At 51.4% G+C, this 15,058-nt stretch overlaps 1 protein-coding gene across 2 annotated transcripts in view; it reads right to left on the bottom strand.

The window, feature by feature from the left end:
- Positions 1 to 15,058, bottom strand: part of IGFBP2 (insulin like growth factor binding protein 2) — a 60,342-nt gene that overhangs the window by 6,851 nt on the left and 38,433 nt on the right. For both annotated transcript variants that reach the window (XM_083840954.1, XM_083840955.1), the window contains exons 2-3: positions 2,790 to 3,013; positions 1,502 to 1,642 (exon numbers count right to left, since the gene is read on the bottom strand). In XM_083840954.1, coding sequence (XP_083697080.1) covers positions 1,502 to 1,642; positions 2,790 to 3,013 — 365 coding nt within the window. The remainder of the gene's footprint in view (positions 1 to 1,501; positions 1,643 to 2,789; positions 3,014 to 15,058) is intronic.

Raw genomic sequence — 15,058 nt, forward strand, 5'->3', positions numbered from 1 at the left:
ACCACCCCCATCACCCCTGTAGCTCCTCTGGAAATTCAGCGCAGATGGTTTGGATTTAAGCAAGATTTAGGGGTGCTGTGCTAGGTCTGTGCTGCAGCAGCATTGCTGCTCTGGTGACCTGGCTGAGGGCTGGACCTCTTCCCCAGACCATGCTTGGGACCAACGAGCTGATTTCAGCAAACTACGAGGACAAACACCCCCCAGATGCATCCCCTGCTTTCAGCCATGGATGAAAGCACCCCCAGAGTCAGTAATTCCCCAGGGAAAGAGGGATTAAATATACTGACAGAGGGCCTCCATAAAGCTTCATGTTTAGCCCAATTGCAGGCAATATAACAGCTAGGCCCCATGGACAGACTCAACCATGTTTGGGAACAGGGTCCCAATCTGTCCCCATACGGAGGCAGGGACCACTGTGCGCCTGGACCTGGACTCTGTCCGCCAAAGCGTGCTCTGGCTAGAGCAAAATTTCTTGCCCTAACAGCTATCACCCACCCCTTACACTGGCAGGGCTGCAGCACCTGGTACCTGGCGCTCATCCCTCCATCCCCAAGGGACACATCCCTGAACAAGGCACAGCAGGAATAAAGCTCCCACAGCAGAGGTGAATCCAGCAGGCCAGGCTCTGCATGCGCTCTGCAAAGCTGAATTCCAGCCATTTTCTGCAGCTGGACTGAGGTCAAAACACAGCCTTGTTCAGGGGAATAAAAAGCAGGAAAAGAGGTAGAAAAAGCAGCCCCAGCATGAGTGCGCACCCAGGCACCCTCCATCTCATTCTAGCCCACAGGAGGTGGGAGCAGCCAGGAATGCTTTTGTTGGCATCCAATTCCCAGCAAAGGAAAAGGAGCTGACACTCAGATCTAGAAACTAGATGGAGAAAAAACTGAGAACAGACTCATGCTTGCCCTGTTTGCCCTCAACCAGACCAGGTTTTTGACCATAGCTACAGAAAAAGAAGGGACAATGTGTAACATCTGCATACTGCAGAAAGAGAAGGGACAGAGGAAGATTATCTCAAAGCATCCTGCCCTTTTCTAATGCTTTTAAAAAAATAGTGTTCCTGATCAAGGGTTGGAAGTAGTCCTTAAAAAGGCTTAGCCATGAAAACAGCAGGCCATTTGATCCCTCCAAGGGATCAGCTCCACATAGCCAGAAGGGGTGCTTGCATATAGGTACCACTGATGCAGGTCAGCCCTGGACCAGCTGGTGTTTTGCTGCCAGAGAGCTTTCTCCTGTCTGCAGACTCTCCTGCAGCATCTGATGCTCTCCTAGAGTCTGTGACTGTTCCTCACACTGCAGACATCAAACATCTGGCTCTGAATCAGGCTCCCAGAGGCTTTGTGGCACCACAGCATCTTACAGAGCTGCCCCAGCCCATCTTCCAGGGCCCCTGGGACCTGCTCCCTACCCCAGGAGCAGAGGAGGATTTCTATGCGGTGCTGAGCAGAGGGAAGCCACTAGGAGCACAGCTGGACCTAGGGCTCCAGCTCTCCCCACTTGCCTGCTTGAGATTGTACAAGCCATGCTTGTCGCAGTTGGGGATGTGGAGGGAGTAGAGGTGCTCCAGGGGACCTCGCTCATCCGGCAGCCGCATGGTGGAGATGCGTTCCAGGACCTGATCCAGCTCCTGCTGACAAGGGGTCTGAAAAGAGCCGAGAAAACAGAAAGACAAATAATCCATGTAATCCCAAATCCGTGTAACGCGACCATTCAGAGCATCTTATCCCCAAATCTTCACGTGGCCAAGAGCCAACCCAACACCTGATTGCAGGCCTTGAAGGCACAATGGAAAAGCCTCGGAGATGCTTCCACAGCAGCCCTGAGCCTGGGCTCCCAGCTGAGGCAGCTCCGTTAAGTTACACCTGGTGTTAGCCAGGGCAAGTCTGCACCTGCCTGGTTCTGCTTTATGTTGTTCCCCCCACCCTCCCAGAAGCAGTAACAGCATGGGGACTCTCTAAAACGATGATACCCCCACCATGCCGTGGAGCCACGTCTGTCCCACAGAAATCACCCACTTAAGCTAAATTTGACCCAAGGGCTACAGGAGCGAGTTCTATCTGGGGTAGCACAAGGAGTGCACACTGGGGAGACTGGGCCATGAACATGCCTTTTCCTTGGAGAAAAGGGCTCTTAAAGCTCCTCTCTGCCCCTGCACTCCCCATATATAAATGTCTTATGTTTATAGAGAAGTATTACAGACCTTTTAGGGTGGCTTTCCAGCCCTATGCCACCTAGTTGCCTTGACCAAGCTGCCCACTAGAGGGAAACCATGGCCAAGAACCGGAGGGCAGCCGGACAAGAACAGGACACTGGGCACTGTCCTGCTGCACGACAGCCCCACAACACACTCTCGGGGGCCCCCCTCAACCCGCACTGAGGCTGTCCTACAGCAGGCAGAACCCCCCACCATAAATCCCTGGGGGCTGCTTAGGGAAAAAGGGCGTGCAAAAGCCAGGCTGCACGCAAAGGGCATGCTCACGCCCCTGCAGGGGCTGGTGCTGAGCCAGCGGGACCCCCCTTCTCCAGCCCTGCTGTCAGAAGGTGAAGCTGCAATGAAAATAACGCCTCCTCGCCAGCACATCAAAGTTCATCAGATGGCGTGTTCAACCCCAGCTTCAGGCCAAAACAAACGTTTGCTTTTCTTTCTTTTTTTCCCCCCCTCTCTTTTTCTCTCTTTCTTTCTTTAAAAGGCAGCTGCAAATGTCACTTTCGTGTTCAGCATCTCCCCCTGCGAGCCCCTGTTAGATCCCCATGCCCCCACCTCCCCCTCACACGCTCCCTCCTCTTACCCTGCCCGTCGGCATCCGCGACTTCTTCGAGTCCTCGTGGTTGTGATGGGGCTTGCCCACTTTGCCCATCTGCCGCTGCTGCTCATTCACCTTCTCCCTCATAACCGCCAGCTCCTTCATGCCCGTTTTCATGGGTTTCCTGCCCCCAGCTCCGCTCAGGATCCCTGGGGTGCCATCCACGTGATTCTCGGCAAGGATGCTCTCGGACCGGTCATCGCCATTGTCTGTAGGAGAGAGGGCAGAGAAGGAAAGGGTCAAGCTCAGCCAGGCACTCTCTCACATGTTCATCCCATCCTGGATCGCTTTCAAGCATGGACAGTTACCAAGCCATAAAATCTTTGCATGCAAAAATTTCAAATTGCGTTAGCCCTTTCATCTGGAAGGTGAGAATAGATCCTTTCATTCTGGAGTTATTACCACACGAAAAGACAGTTTAGAGAGCAGGGGAAATCGCTGCTGCTGGAGAAGTTCTTTCTGGTTTTTCTTTGACCTTCTAAATTACTTCCCGAAGAATGTAATTTTCCCATCAGAAGTCCAGTTGAGTTAGTGATGCCAAGTGTACTTCAGCTCCAAAACTTAAAAACCACAGTGATTAGTAACAATACCTTGAGTCCATCTATCATCCCCCAGAGTATCTCCAGGAATACTTGCTCAATATTAATGTGCTAAAATAAATTCTCAGGACTGCTTTCAAAAATACCTTTCCTCTTTTTTATGGCCACCCTAATTTCCCTCAGAGATCCTGCCATTTCAGTGATTGTCCTTGCCGTATCGTCTTTCACATTGTCATATGGTGCATTACTCACCCAGCTGCTAGCACGCAGCCTACCTACTTCTGTGTTTGGCCACTTCTCACAGCAGAACCATCCCAAACGTCCTGGGCCTGACTCTGCCACTGCTGCAAGCCACAAGACCCCTACCTAATTCAGCCCTACTTAATTCAGCCATTTCAAATCTCTTAGCAGAAAAGCTGGGATAAACACCAGGCTTTTCCCACCTCCTCCGTTCTCTGCTTTGTGCATTTTCCCACTTTGCCAGGCACTGTTTCTGTAGGCAATCCTTGCCAAAGTAGGACACAATGATGGCAATGCCACAGTCCCTTTGGACTTTGCAGTGGAGACAGATCTCTAATCATCCCATTTGCTCCAGCAGGTGACAGCTCGGTCTCCTCCTTGGTGCCTGGCAGTACTCGTGGTCTGACCTGGCTGAGATACAGAGAAACCTGAGCAACAACATCTAACACTGAAGCTGGATTTAACATTTGAGCTAGCCCTGCTCTGAGCAGGGGCTTGGACCAAGACTTCCAGAGGTCCTTTCCAGCCCAAATTATGATTCAACATATGTACGCACGCCACCTTCTCATTGCAACAACCCAAGTTAATATGCGTCTGCATATAAGAGCTCTTCAGCAGCTTGGCAAGTACTATGGCAGTGACAGACCAGGCCCTTTTGGTCCTACAGTGGTGACGAGCACCAAGTTTCATAGCATACCAAGGAGAACCGTAGCACCCAGCCTCCAAGCATCAGCAACACAGTCCAGACTGTCTCTGACGCCTCTGATTTCAGCTTTCAAGCACCCCAGACGCTTGTATAAAGTCACATTAAACTGTGAATGACAGGGCACACAATACTTTAGTCCATGTAACAAGGCTTAATTTATGGTCCTGCCCTGCTTTTTGGAAGACCAAGCAGGCAGAGCACTTAAAAATTTTAACATTTCCTTCCTTTTAGAAGGTGCATCATGTTTTGACAGGACGTAACTGTACCATCTTGACAGAGTGCAAAATCATAATAGGAAGTGTTTTATTTCTACCACAGCTTCCCAAGCTCTTTTCCACCGGTGTTATGACCCCAGGGTCCCACAAGGGAAATTGCAAGAAAATTTTGTCTACAATTACTCAGTAAATGTGCAGCTGCCTACAGACTGATGGCAGAAGAACAGCCCAAGAAGGCTGGATGACAGACCAACCCCAACGTCCCATCCACAACAGACCACCAGCATCTGCTTGGGGACATGTGTCAGAAGGACTATTCCCAATCTGTGCTGGAGAGCAGCAGCAACAGCCCTTCTGTGCTGGAGACGGCATTTAAAAGGATTTAAAAAAGGATTTAAAAAGCCACCAGTGGACCCATCCTTCATGGATTTGTCCAATATCCTTTTGAACTTCCTCCCAATTTTGGCCCCAGATCTCCCAGTACTGGGATCGTCCCACTTCCCAGAAATACTGAATGTGTTTGGTTTGCAGGTTTTTAGCTGCTTAGGTAGTGACTGAAAAGCAAACATGGGGCAAAACCAATCTGGCAAAGTCCACGACTTTCCTCAATACTGGTTCCAGACAAGAATTTGGATGAGGCTTGATAGCCAGATGGGCGAGCTCAAAGTCTGGGCTGCTGCCTGGTGATTGCTGCCTTGGCTATCATCCGAGGAGCCGGGCAAGGAACATTTTGAGCAAGAATCTTCTGTTTATCCACCAGTCTCCCCATTAATTAGAAACACATAGTGAGAAGAGAAGGCCATGAGGCCGCCCTTCAGACAGGATCAAATGAAAAAGCACCGTGCAGAAGATGGGCAAGGCCTGCCAGGCGCTGACTCGCAACAAGCTGCTTAGGAGGTTTTCAGCCTTCCAATGTCTTTTGTCCACTCCTCGGTGACCCCACGAAGTGACCAACACCACAAGAAGAGCAGCAGCAAGGCAGTGTTTTGGACACATTGCGGTCCCCTGCTCCATTCAGAAAACCGATGGTGCACAGCGACTGAGAAGCAGCGTGCTGAACGCAGTGCCTTCCCTGATCAGCTCTCGCTCCTTCATCCCTCCAACTAAAATATATAGACATCTGCCCAAATAAGCACTGCTCTAGTAAATCAAGGCAAGCTGGTAAGCCTCTTGTCGGCTGATTCATTCACAAAACCTGCTTCTGATAATATTTTCGCTCATTTTTCTCACTTTCCAACGCTAACAAATGTCAGCCCAAAGAAAACCCCTGATGGGAGCAGAGCGTGCAAGCCCATGTGCACGAACACACCCAGGGACGGGAGAGGTTGGTCTTGGCTCCTCGAGCACCCTCACAGGAACAAACCTGGAGCCAAGGCCAGAAAGGTCCAGCTGCTATCAACTGTGAGTTTTCCTCCACGCCGCTGAGATGGGTTGATCCACCTTGGGCAGACTCCAGAGCCCCCAGCACAGCTTTTCCCTCTCTCAAAGCCTGTGCTGCTCCTTAGGAGGAGTCCTCCTGGGCTGAGGCTTTCAGAGACGGCTAAATCGAAATCAAGAAGTGCCTCCCATTGTGTCCTCCCCACTTCTTGCAACTTCATGCAAGCCAACAACCAGGACATCCCCCCTTCCCAGCAGCTGGGGAAGGCGACAGGACAGGAGACTGGGCCCACCTTTCCTTCATGAAATGAGGCCCAGCTTTGGTAGGCCTCGTTTCAAAGATCTAAGAGGGGCCTGGCTGCCATGGCAAGTGCATGAGACATTGAGCCTCGAGGCTGGGAGAACAAAGAGCCAAACAATGCTTTTTACAGCCAAATAGCCAAGAGAAGCGAGTTATACGTGCTTGCTTATGACTATCTATGAACCAATTCAGCCACCCACCAACCCCACCAGCATGGGATGGGCAGGCATGAGATCGCCTAAGACACACAGGCCTAATCCATTTGTCATCCTGGCAGACGCCCTTGTGCTGACCAATTTCAATTTGCGCTAAATATATCCGTGAACAGAGTGGTGCCGAACTCCAAAACAATTATGTTTTATAGCTCTTCCCTTTTCCTATGGCATGTGGAAAACATCTCCTGTGCTATTTTGGATCAAAAGGTAGAGCACGCCGCGCAGGGCGGGAGCGGTGAGGCAGGAATCAAAGCAGATAGCCCAAGTTCTCCTGAACACCGACACGGAGCCCATGAAACACCTCTCTCCACGCCAAGAAAATGATTTCCTTATGGCTTTTTTCAAGGAAAATTCCCATTGGCTTCAATGGGGCGAGGACTTGGCTGAGGAGGAAGCTTATCCAAAAGGCCATCAGCTAATGTCTGTAGCCAGCCACGCAGCCTCGCCAACATTTTCAGAAGCGGCTACTAATTTCCAGCACTAAAATTTTCAGGAATCTGATTCAAGATCTCCAGGTACTCCCACCGAGACGGTGGAGGAACAGAGGGGCTTAAAAAGGACCTGCTGGTTCCTGAGAAGAAAGGAGAAAGAAGCCCCATGCACAGACAGGCAGCTGCCTGACGTGAAAGGCACATCTTCATCCCTTTGGAGAGCCTTGAAGCGTACGTGGGCTGTGGGACAGGACCCAGCCGGCCACGATCACTGCCGCATGGCGGGGAGCAGGTGCCATGCCAAGGACCACATCACCCTCGCCAGCGCCGCCCTCCCTCTGCACTTGCTGTCCTCCCCCAACAGCTTGCTCAGAAGTTTCACATGCATTCGCTTATCCATCCAGGGTGTTTACACAGCATCCAAGTGCTGATTGTGGTCTGAAATCCACAGAAAGTTTTGTCCAAGTGGCCTTCAACACCCTGCTCACAGCCCCCTCAGCCTGATGGCCTGGATGCTCCCCGGGCTCGCATCTCCCTGCCGCAGCCATCCCTCTCCATCTGAAGAGAAAGAGCTTTACAGTCCATTAATGACCCCGGGGAGGGAAGTGTTCTTCCTGGGACACAGACAGACAGACTTTAAGGAGTTCTGCTTCCCATCCCAGCTGCCAGGAGCCCAGCCCTTGTCCTGCACAGCCTGAGAGCAGACAGAGCCTGTAAGCCTGACCCTTACCATGCAACACAGCCAGGGAATGACTCGCAGGAAGGTGGGGAAGGAGCAGACAAACCCTGACTGCAGCCCCGGTGACCTCTGCTTCATCCCTCTGCGAAGTGCAAAGCAGTTCTAGGAGAGCTCTGGGCAAAGGTTCCTGTGCAATAGCTCTGGTGTGGGTGTTGTTGACCTGGAGCTCGGATACCTCAGGAAACGTTTGCCAGCAGGGATTATATCGGCGTTGCAATTTCCTTGCGGCAGGAGCTGCCAAGAACAAAGTCCCCCCCAGGCCTCTGGCCCACCCTAACCCCAAAAGGACCCACGTCTGTCACTACTGCTGCCAGAATACGAAGCGCCGCAGTGGCACAGCATCCAGCAGGGCTCAGCTGACAGCGAGGGGGGGACTTTGGGGCACCGGTGCACGGCCCAGCCCCGCACATAAGTGAGCCAGGCTGGATGTGACTCTCCAGAGGCAGAATAAACCAAAGCAGCCGCTCAAGTTTCACTCTTTGCACTCAAAAAAAAAAAAAAAAACGACTGGAAAATGCCACAGAGGGAGTGCAAATAATGGGCAATGTAGGAGAAGGGAGGCAGAAGGGATGTAGGGCAGAAAAGAAGCCTTCCCACCCCAGGACATCTCTCACAGAGACCACCTGTGGATGCTCAGGGAAGAAGAAATAGCACAGTTATGGAGCAATCCCTCCCCAGATGTCCCCCCAACAATGAGCAGCTCAGGAGCTTCCTGAGCCAAAGGACACATCCAGGCCAGGTTTGGTTTAACAGCCATCAGACCTAGATGGGAGGAATCCCCTGTTTCGGGTTTGCCTACAGGAACCCCACCTAAATACCTCCCTCCTGGCTCCCTCTCCCCAGCCCCGCGGCCTGTTGCACTAAGCCTCATCCAGCCCTGCAGAGCCGGCACTTACGCACTTCAGTTGGCTGCAGAGGAGAGCAACCAGGGGTGCCCACGCCACCCAGCTTTCAGAAGGGCCGGTCTCCAAAACCCCTCAGAAAGGTGGGCCTCTGCAGGACACAGAGCTGAGAGCCAGAGATCAGCTTGGAGCATCTCTCCATCCCTGGGGTTATTTCACTCTGCCAAGGTGCTCACTAACGGTGAGGTGAAAGAGGAAATTCCCACTTTGTTCTACATGAGATGGCTTTACCTCCACTATAAGCTGTCCGCAAAGCACCCAGAGCTCCCCTGGGGCTCTCCGAACTCCCTTTATTTTTTTGCCATCCGATCTTTTCAGTCCATCTCTCGCAGAAGGGAACGCTATGTCCTGCCCAGGGTTTGCTTCACAAGCTCCTGTCCCTGCCCCGAGCTGCTAGCACCGAGGGGTGATCCAAGGGGCACCCAGTGCCTTCCTTTGGCTCAGCTGTCTCGCAGGAAATGCTTTATGCTCCTGCAAAGTGCCAGGACATTGACTCAGGACAGCGCAGCCTCCAGCAGTCACTTAACTCTTTTCTCTGCTGGTTCTTGGTGGCTGCAAGGAACAGCTTTCCCTCCTTCAGCCCTCTGGGTCCAAAGCTGAGGAAAAAAAAAATACACACCTAGTGCACAGTGCCCTGCGGCATGCAGGCGCCCCATCACACCCAGACTCCTCCAGCACACCGGAGCAAGCACCGAAGCGATGCTGAGACAAAACTGATCGCAGATGAGGAAGAAGAGGGACTGAAATGTCCCTTCCCCTGGGCTTTATTTCAAATTGTTTTTTGTGTTTGTTTTTTTTTTTAAATCATGTTTGTAGACTGGTTTCCCAAGGATACAGGACTTGTGCAATAACACAACCTGCCCCTATGTGTTTCTGCATGTGCATGTGTTTGCATGACTGCCTATTAGTCCTCCTCCACCTCCCAATATATCTACAAACACGTCAGCAAATGCCAACTAAATCTCAAACGGGAACCTGAACTCTCAAAAATAGTAAGTTTCCACCATTTCATGGAAATGTGCAGCCAGGCTGAAGAGAGATGAAATAGCAAGGTTTGTTTTGTTAGCTTTCTTTCCAACTGATTCAGCTGATGGGCTATGTAGCACATCACCAGCCTGCTCTGTGTGGGCCCAGCAGAGCACAAACCACCGCTGGGGAAGGTCTGCTCCGGCCCTCCTCCTGCCAACAGCCAGCCCACAAATGTTGTTTGTGACATCCTGCTCTCTCCCATGCCAGTCGTCTGCTTTGTGCTAAGAATGATAAGGGAAAACACTGTTAGGGTCGCTCAAAAAAATGCTTCTCCAGTCCTCTCATTCACCCAATGTCCACTCACAATCCCATTTTTCTCTCCTCCACTTCTTCTCACAAGCGTGGAACTGCAGAGCTGCAATCATCATCCTCAAAGGTGCTTACAGCCGAGATGCCCCAGACACCTAAATGCCAAGGCAGAAGAACCGGAGGGTCTCAGCTCACGGCCGAAGACAGTGGTTTTCTCCCTACCTTTGCCACACAGTGAGACACCTAGGGTGAGCTGACTTGCCCATCTCCGTCCTGCGGTACAGGGGGAATTCACTCACTGTTTTCCCAGGATACTGCTAAGACACTGGTCCCAAAAGTGGCAAATACCACGTTTTGACGTTTTCCAAGGCTCCTGTTCAGCAGCACACGCACAATTTCAACACGTGTGAAGGCAGCTGGCTAAGGGGAAGAAACGTTAATATGTTTGAAAGGTTTTGCTGAGTGAGGCTCTCCGAGCTGCCTGCCACCATAAAAGCATTCCCCCTTGTTAACGAGCCGTATCTCAGCCCTTTCAACACACTTCTCTGATTAGCCCTCCACAAAGCTGCAATCTTCCCAGCAGAACCAAGTGAATTAACTCAAAAACATTTTAAGCTTCAATTAATTGCACTGCAGCTTCCCTGTTTGACCTTGACCTTGCCTGTAAAATCCCTAGGGTAGCTACTTCTTAGTCATTAGGGGCTTCTGCCTGAATGAACTGAGCTCTTAACATCACCAGGCCAAGTCTCTGCCTTCCATCCCCTGTCACTTGCAAGTATCCCTGTGGTCTTCAGTGCCTCGGCCACCCTAACAAGCCTGCACCAACTTCCATTATAAGCTCTGCCCCTAAGTCCTCAGTTCCTATGAATTTCCACAATGAAATAAGACCGCAAAACCACCCTATTTACCTCCTAGAGGCTTCACTGCTGTGTTCAGATTTCCTTTATTTTCCCAGTTTGTTAGGAAACACAGGATCAGCTGAGCCCAAGCCCAATGAGGTTTTTGCTTCACACAGTCTGGACAACATGAGCACTCCTCTCTGCAGCCTACGTGATGGTGCCCCCAAGTTAATTATTATCTAAGTGACCTCGGTTTGGCAGCAGGATGCTGCACCTCTCTTTACTGCAGGAGAACAGCTGCTGGCAGTCACAGAAGCTTCAAGTCCTAATGAGGGCAATTCCCAGGTGTGAAGCTCCGCAGCTTGGCCAGAAGGAAGAAGAGACGCCCTGGGGGCTTGGGAAGGGATGATGGACTAATGATCTGGTGGACACACAATCGTGAACAACCCAAACTTACTCTGAGCTTTTCTCTCCCCAAAAATGTGAGGGAGAGAATGTAACATACAGGACTCATTCAGACTTGTCCCATTTTGAGACGATTGCCTTTCTAGCTTCAGGCAGCAACAAGTAGGCACCAGGTAGCTGGAGACAGGCACCAAGGAAAGATATGCTACCAGATGAATTGCTCATATCTGCCCACCAGGGTCTTCCAACACATGTAGCACGCCTCTTGGATAGGGTGCTTTAACCAAATACAAGGCATCCTCTTCCAAATGGAGGTGGCCAAGTGAAACTTTTGGGTCCTTCTCATAGAGGTTTGGCAGGTGGTCCAGTGCTCATTTCTGGCCTCAAAAACACTCCCTCTGCAGGCAGTGCCCTCCACCTGTTCCAACTCCTCAGGGATGGCTTAGTTCAACAGAAAAGTGTCCTCTGACACTGGAAACCCAACTGTGCCCTTTGGTGCCCAACAACAGCTCCCACCAAGAGCAACGGCTAGTGCAGAAACAGCTCTGGACAGCGTACGGCCAGAGGAACCTACAACAGCATTCCCATGTGCTTTCTGGGAAGGCTACACGCAGGGGTGCCAGAAATCTGACCTTCCGCTCTGCAGAAAGGTAGAAAAGCTTGAAAATCAGGAAGAAAAACAAGTGAAAAAAATACAAACCTCAAAAGGTCAGAGCAGTGCCCCACCCTGCCTGCCAGAGCCATCTCTCGTCTATCTCCGGTGCAGCTCCACTCCCTTCTCAGCCACATTGGCTTCTCTAGTTATTATGACTATTGCATGCAAATGGAATGAACTTCAGCCATTTGTATTACTAGTTTTTAAATAACATCTCACTTTTCCACAGTCAGTTTTCCAGACAGCGGCTCGGTCCAGGGCTCCCCTCACCACCCACCCAAATCTCATTGCGCATTTCCTCAAAGTCTGCCTTTTCAAAACACGCTATTATTATGGTAATTCCTTTCTACCTTCTCCTCAGAAACCCTGCCAGACCCCAGCTGCAATTACCACCAGTGTCACCTCGAGGTCTGCCGGACTTACTGTCCCCATGCAACCCCCTGGCTGAACACCAGCTCTCAAAGCCAACCCTACGTTGGATTTTTCCCCAGGAACCTGCATTCCCCAGAGGCAAAGCACAACTGCCTCCAAATAAAAGCGGAGCGCTGAATTGTAGGTGGAAAGGCAGCATCTGTCATATTTTAGTCGCAAGGCTCTTCTGCCCACCAGCAGCTCCCAGCTGTCTCTGGCACTCTCAGACATTAGCCTCCCCTCCTCGTGGGGGCCACCACAGGCTTGTCAAACCCCACATTTAAGCCCCAGGTCGAGGTGTTCAGATCGTGGCTTTTTCCTCATTTGATGACCAAACACAACAACTTCGCAATTATTTCAGGTCACATCAAAACACTTTGTTCATCTCAGATGGAGTTCCTGGAACAATATTTCATTCTGTCTGGCAGTCACGTTGCTGGATTTCCTTAACCCTTGTTTTATGCTTCTCCCAGGTAGGAACAGAGCTAAATTTTACCCTTGCAGTAAAGAACGCCACAAGGTGGATTGACCCTGATCTTGATCATGTATTTATCATTTACAGAAACCAGGCAACTGCCACTCTTTAGGCATGAAGTCCTCACTGATGGGAAACCACTGTTCAAACAAACAGGAGCTCTGCCAAAATAAAGAGTTGCCGATTTGTCCCACTGCTGAATGACACCCGGAGACATGCAGGAATTTGACAAAGGGCTCAGACTCACAGACACGCTACCAGAAGGCAGCAATTTACTGCAGGTCAACTGATCTGTAATAGCAGCTTATGGCACACGATGGCCACGCGCATGCTTGTTGCCTTTATGGTCCTTCATTGACTTCCAGCCTTCAAAGCCTACAGCGTGAGCAGATCAATGTCATTTGGCTTTCAGAAGGGGAAGTTTCCTCCCACACAGGTGGGAGGAATAAGCACAAGGCATCACATCGCTCTGCTGTGTCACTGCTTTGGTCTCCTGCCTTTGTAAGGGAAGGGGGCTGGATCTCGCTCCGTTTCCAAACGATGCTGTATTTTGGGCCACCCATGAAGTTGCCCAAGCTCCAACCTCAGGAGTACGCAGACTCCCGCTGAGCAAGAGGCAGGAAGAGAGAGTCATAAAACTGCGGTCAAGGAAGGAAGAAAAGAAAGGGGAAGATCAGTCGGCTGCGTTCTCAAGGAGGAGGGAGGCATCCCGACACCTAAAATGCAGACTACCACAGAACAGCGGTGGAGACGGATGTGATAAAGCAGCTGGACCACCGGAAGGGAAGCTCTGACGTGCAGCGGTCAGCGTGCTGCTCACAGAGCCCCAGACGTTATCCTGCACGCATCCAGCCTGCGTGCTCAGCACCAAGCGCCCCGGCACGTTTGCTGTGCACCTGATCCAGGCAGCACCCCTCACCCTGCCCCTCACCCTGCAATCCTGCTCAGCTCCACCGCAGCCTTCCCATCAGTTGATGCTGAAAGGATCTGGCTACTGCCTACAGGAGAAGTAGGCTTGGAAAATACCCAGACTTGTGGCAAAGAGCCCTTTCAGGGGACAAGCTATTTGTATGGGTGGTACCCCACTGATGGCAAGCCATCCACGTCTGTGTTAACACACCAAATAGGTAAAACACTGAGCTTCCACAAGAAAATGCTAGGCGATCCTCTGGCTTCAAGACGGATGGACGTTCTCCATTTACCTCAAAATGCCAGACAGCTTCAGCTAGCTTCTGCCATAGCGATGTTTAAGGCCCTCTCCAAACCAACCCTGCACATGGTCTAAGCATGGACCAGATGAGTCGCTTCCCCCCACACAAACACCCCAAAACCCAGACGGCTGCTCAGCAGCGGGTGTTGCTCACTGCCTTGCATTGCAGGTATTACACAGCACGTGAACAAGTCCTACCTGCCCTTCATTCATCTCCTTACAGCCTAAAACACCCTCTTACTTCCTGCTCCATCCCCAAATTTGGGGGGGAAAATGTGGCAGTCATTCAAAGGCATGCAACTCCCCCGGCACAGGGCTTGGGGGAAGAGCACACCAAGGGGGGGCACTGCAGCCTCTGGGGAGCAGCGAGGTGAGAGGCTGTCATTAGCTCAAATGCCCCAGTGTGCTGTCATTAACCCCTCAGCCCCCCAGCACCCACCAAGGGCTTTCAGCAGCTCCAAAACCCAAATCACCGCACCGCTCCCCATCAGAAAGCACGGGCGCACACATCCGCCTCCACCGTGCTCAGTCCATAAAGCTCCACTTCATCGGAGCCACTGTTGCCACATCTGTTAGTGCTTTAGAGCACGTACATCTGGTTTGATTGAGCACTTGACTTTATTGCTGCTTTATCTCCATTTTCTGAACAGGCCTTGAGGAGAGCGCTTGGGACATTTGTTTTCTGTTTTTACTTTTTAAATTTTTCTCCCCACAGAAATCCCACCTGAAACAGGAACAAAAAGCCCTGTTGCAGTCACTCACATTGCTGGGGCTGCTTTCAGTGAAGCCTCCCCCCAGCACGACGAACCCCATCCCTAATATCCTGGTGTACATACTTCAACACCATGGAGCCTTGATGCAATCTCCCCGTAGCGTTCCTCCGCCCTGGAAAAAATTGGCGGGAGGTGTTACAGTATAAGCCATGGAGAAAAGAAAGAAAAGAAAAAGGTCTTGCTGCCCCTGCCACCTCCAAAACTTTGCCTCTGCCAAGTTACAACAAACAGGAAAAGCAGAATCAAAACACGGCCCCCACATCCCTCTCCATCCATGCAGCTCAGGCTGCACCGCTGCCAGCTACCGCTCACAAACAATTACGCTGTGAGCCTCCTCAGGCACATCCTTCCAGGTGGCCTGAACAGCAGAAAAGGCCAGCTCAGGAAGCCTGCATCCAATACATGGGGTGCTTGAAATCCTTTCCAGGAAGCGCAAAGGTCCTTCGTGCCCCTTTGCCAGCTCCTGTGCTGGAAGACACTGGCTTCTGCCGCTGAGGAGCAGCGGCCAGGCACGCAGGGGCTGGGAACAGAGATGAGTGCTGG

This window comes from Anser anser (genome assembly GCF_964211835.1).
Source record: "Anser anser genome assembly, chromosome: 6".
NCBI lineage: Eukaryota > Metazoa > Chordata > Aves > Anseriformes > Anatidae > Anser > Anser anser.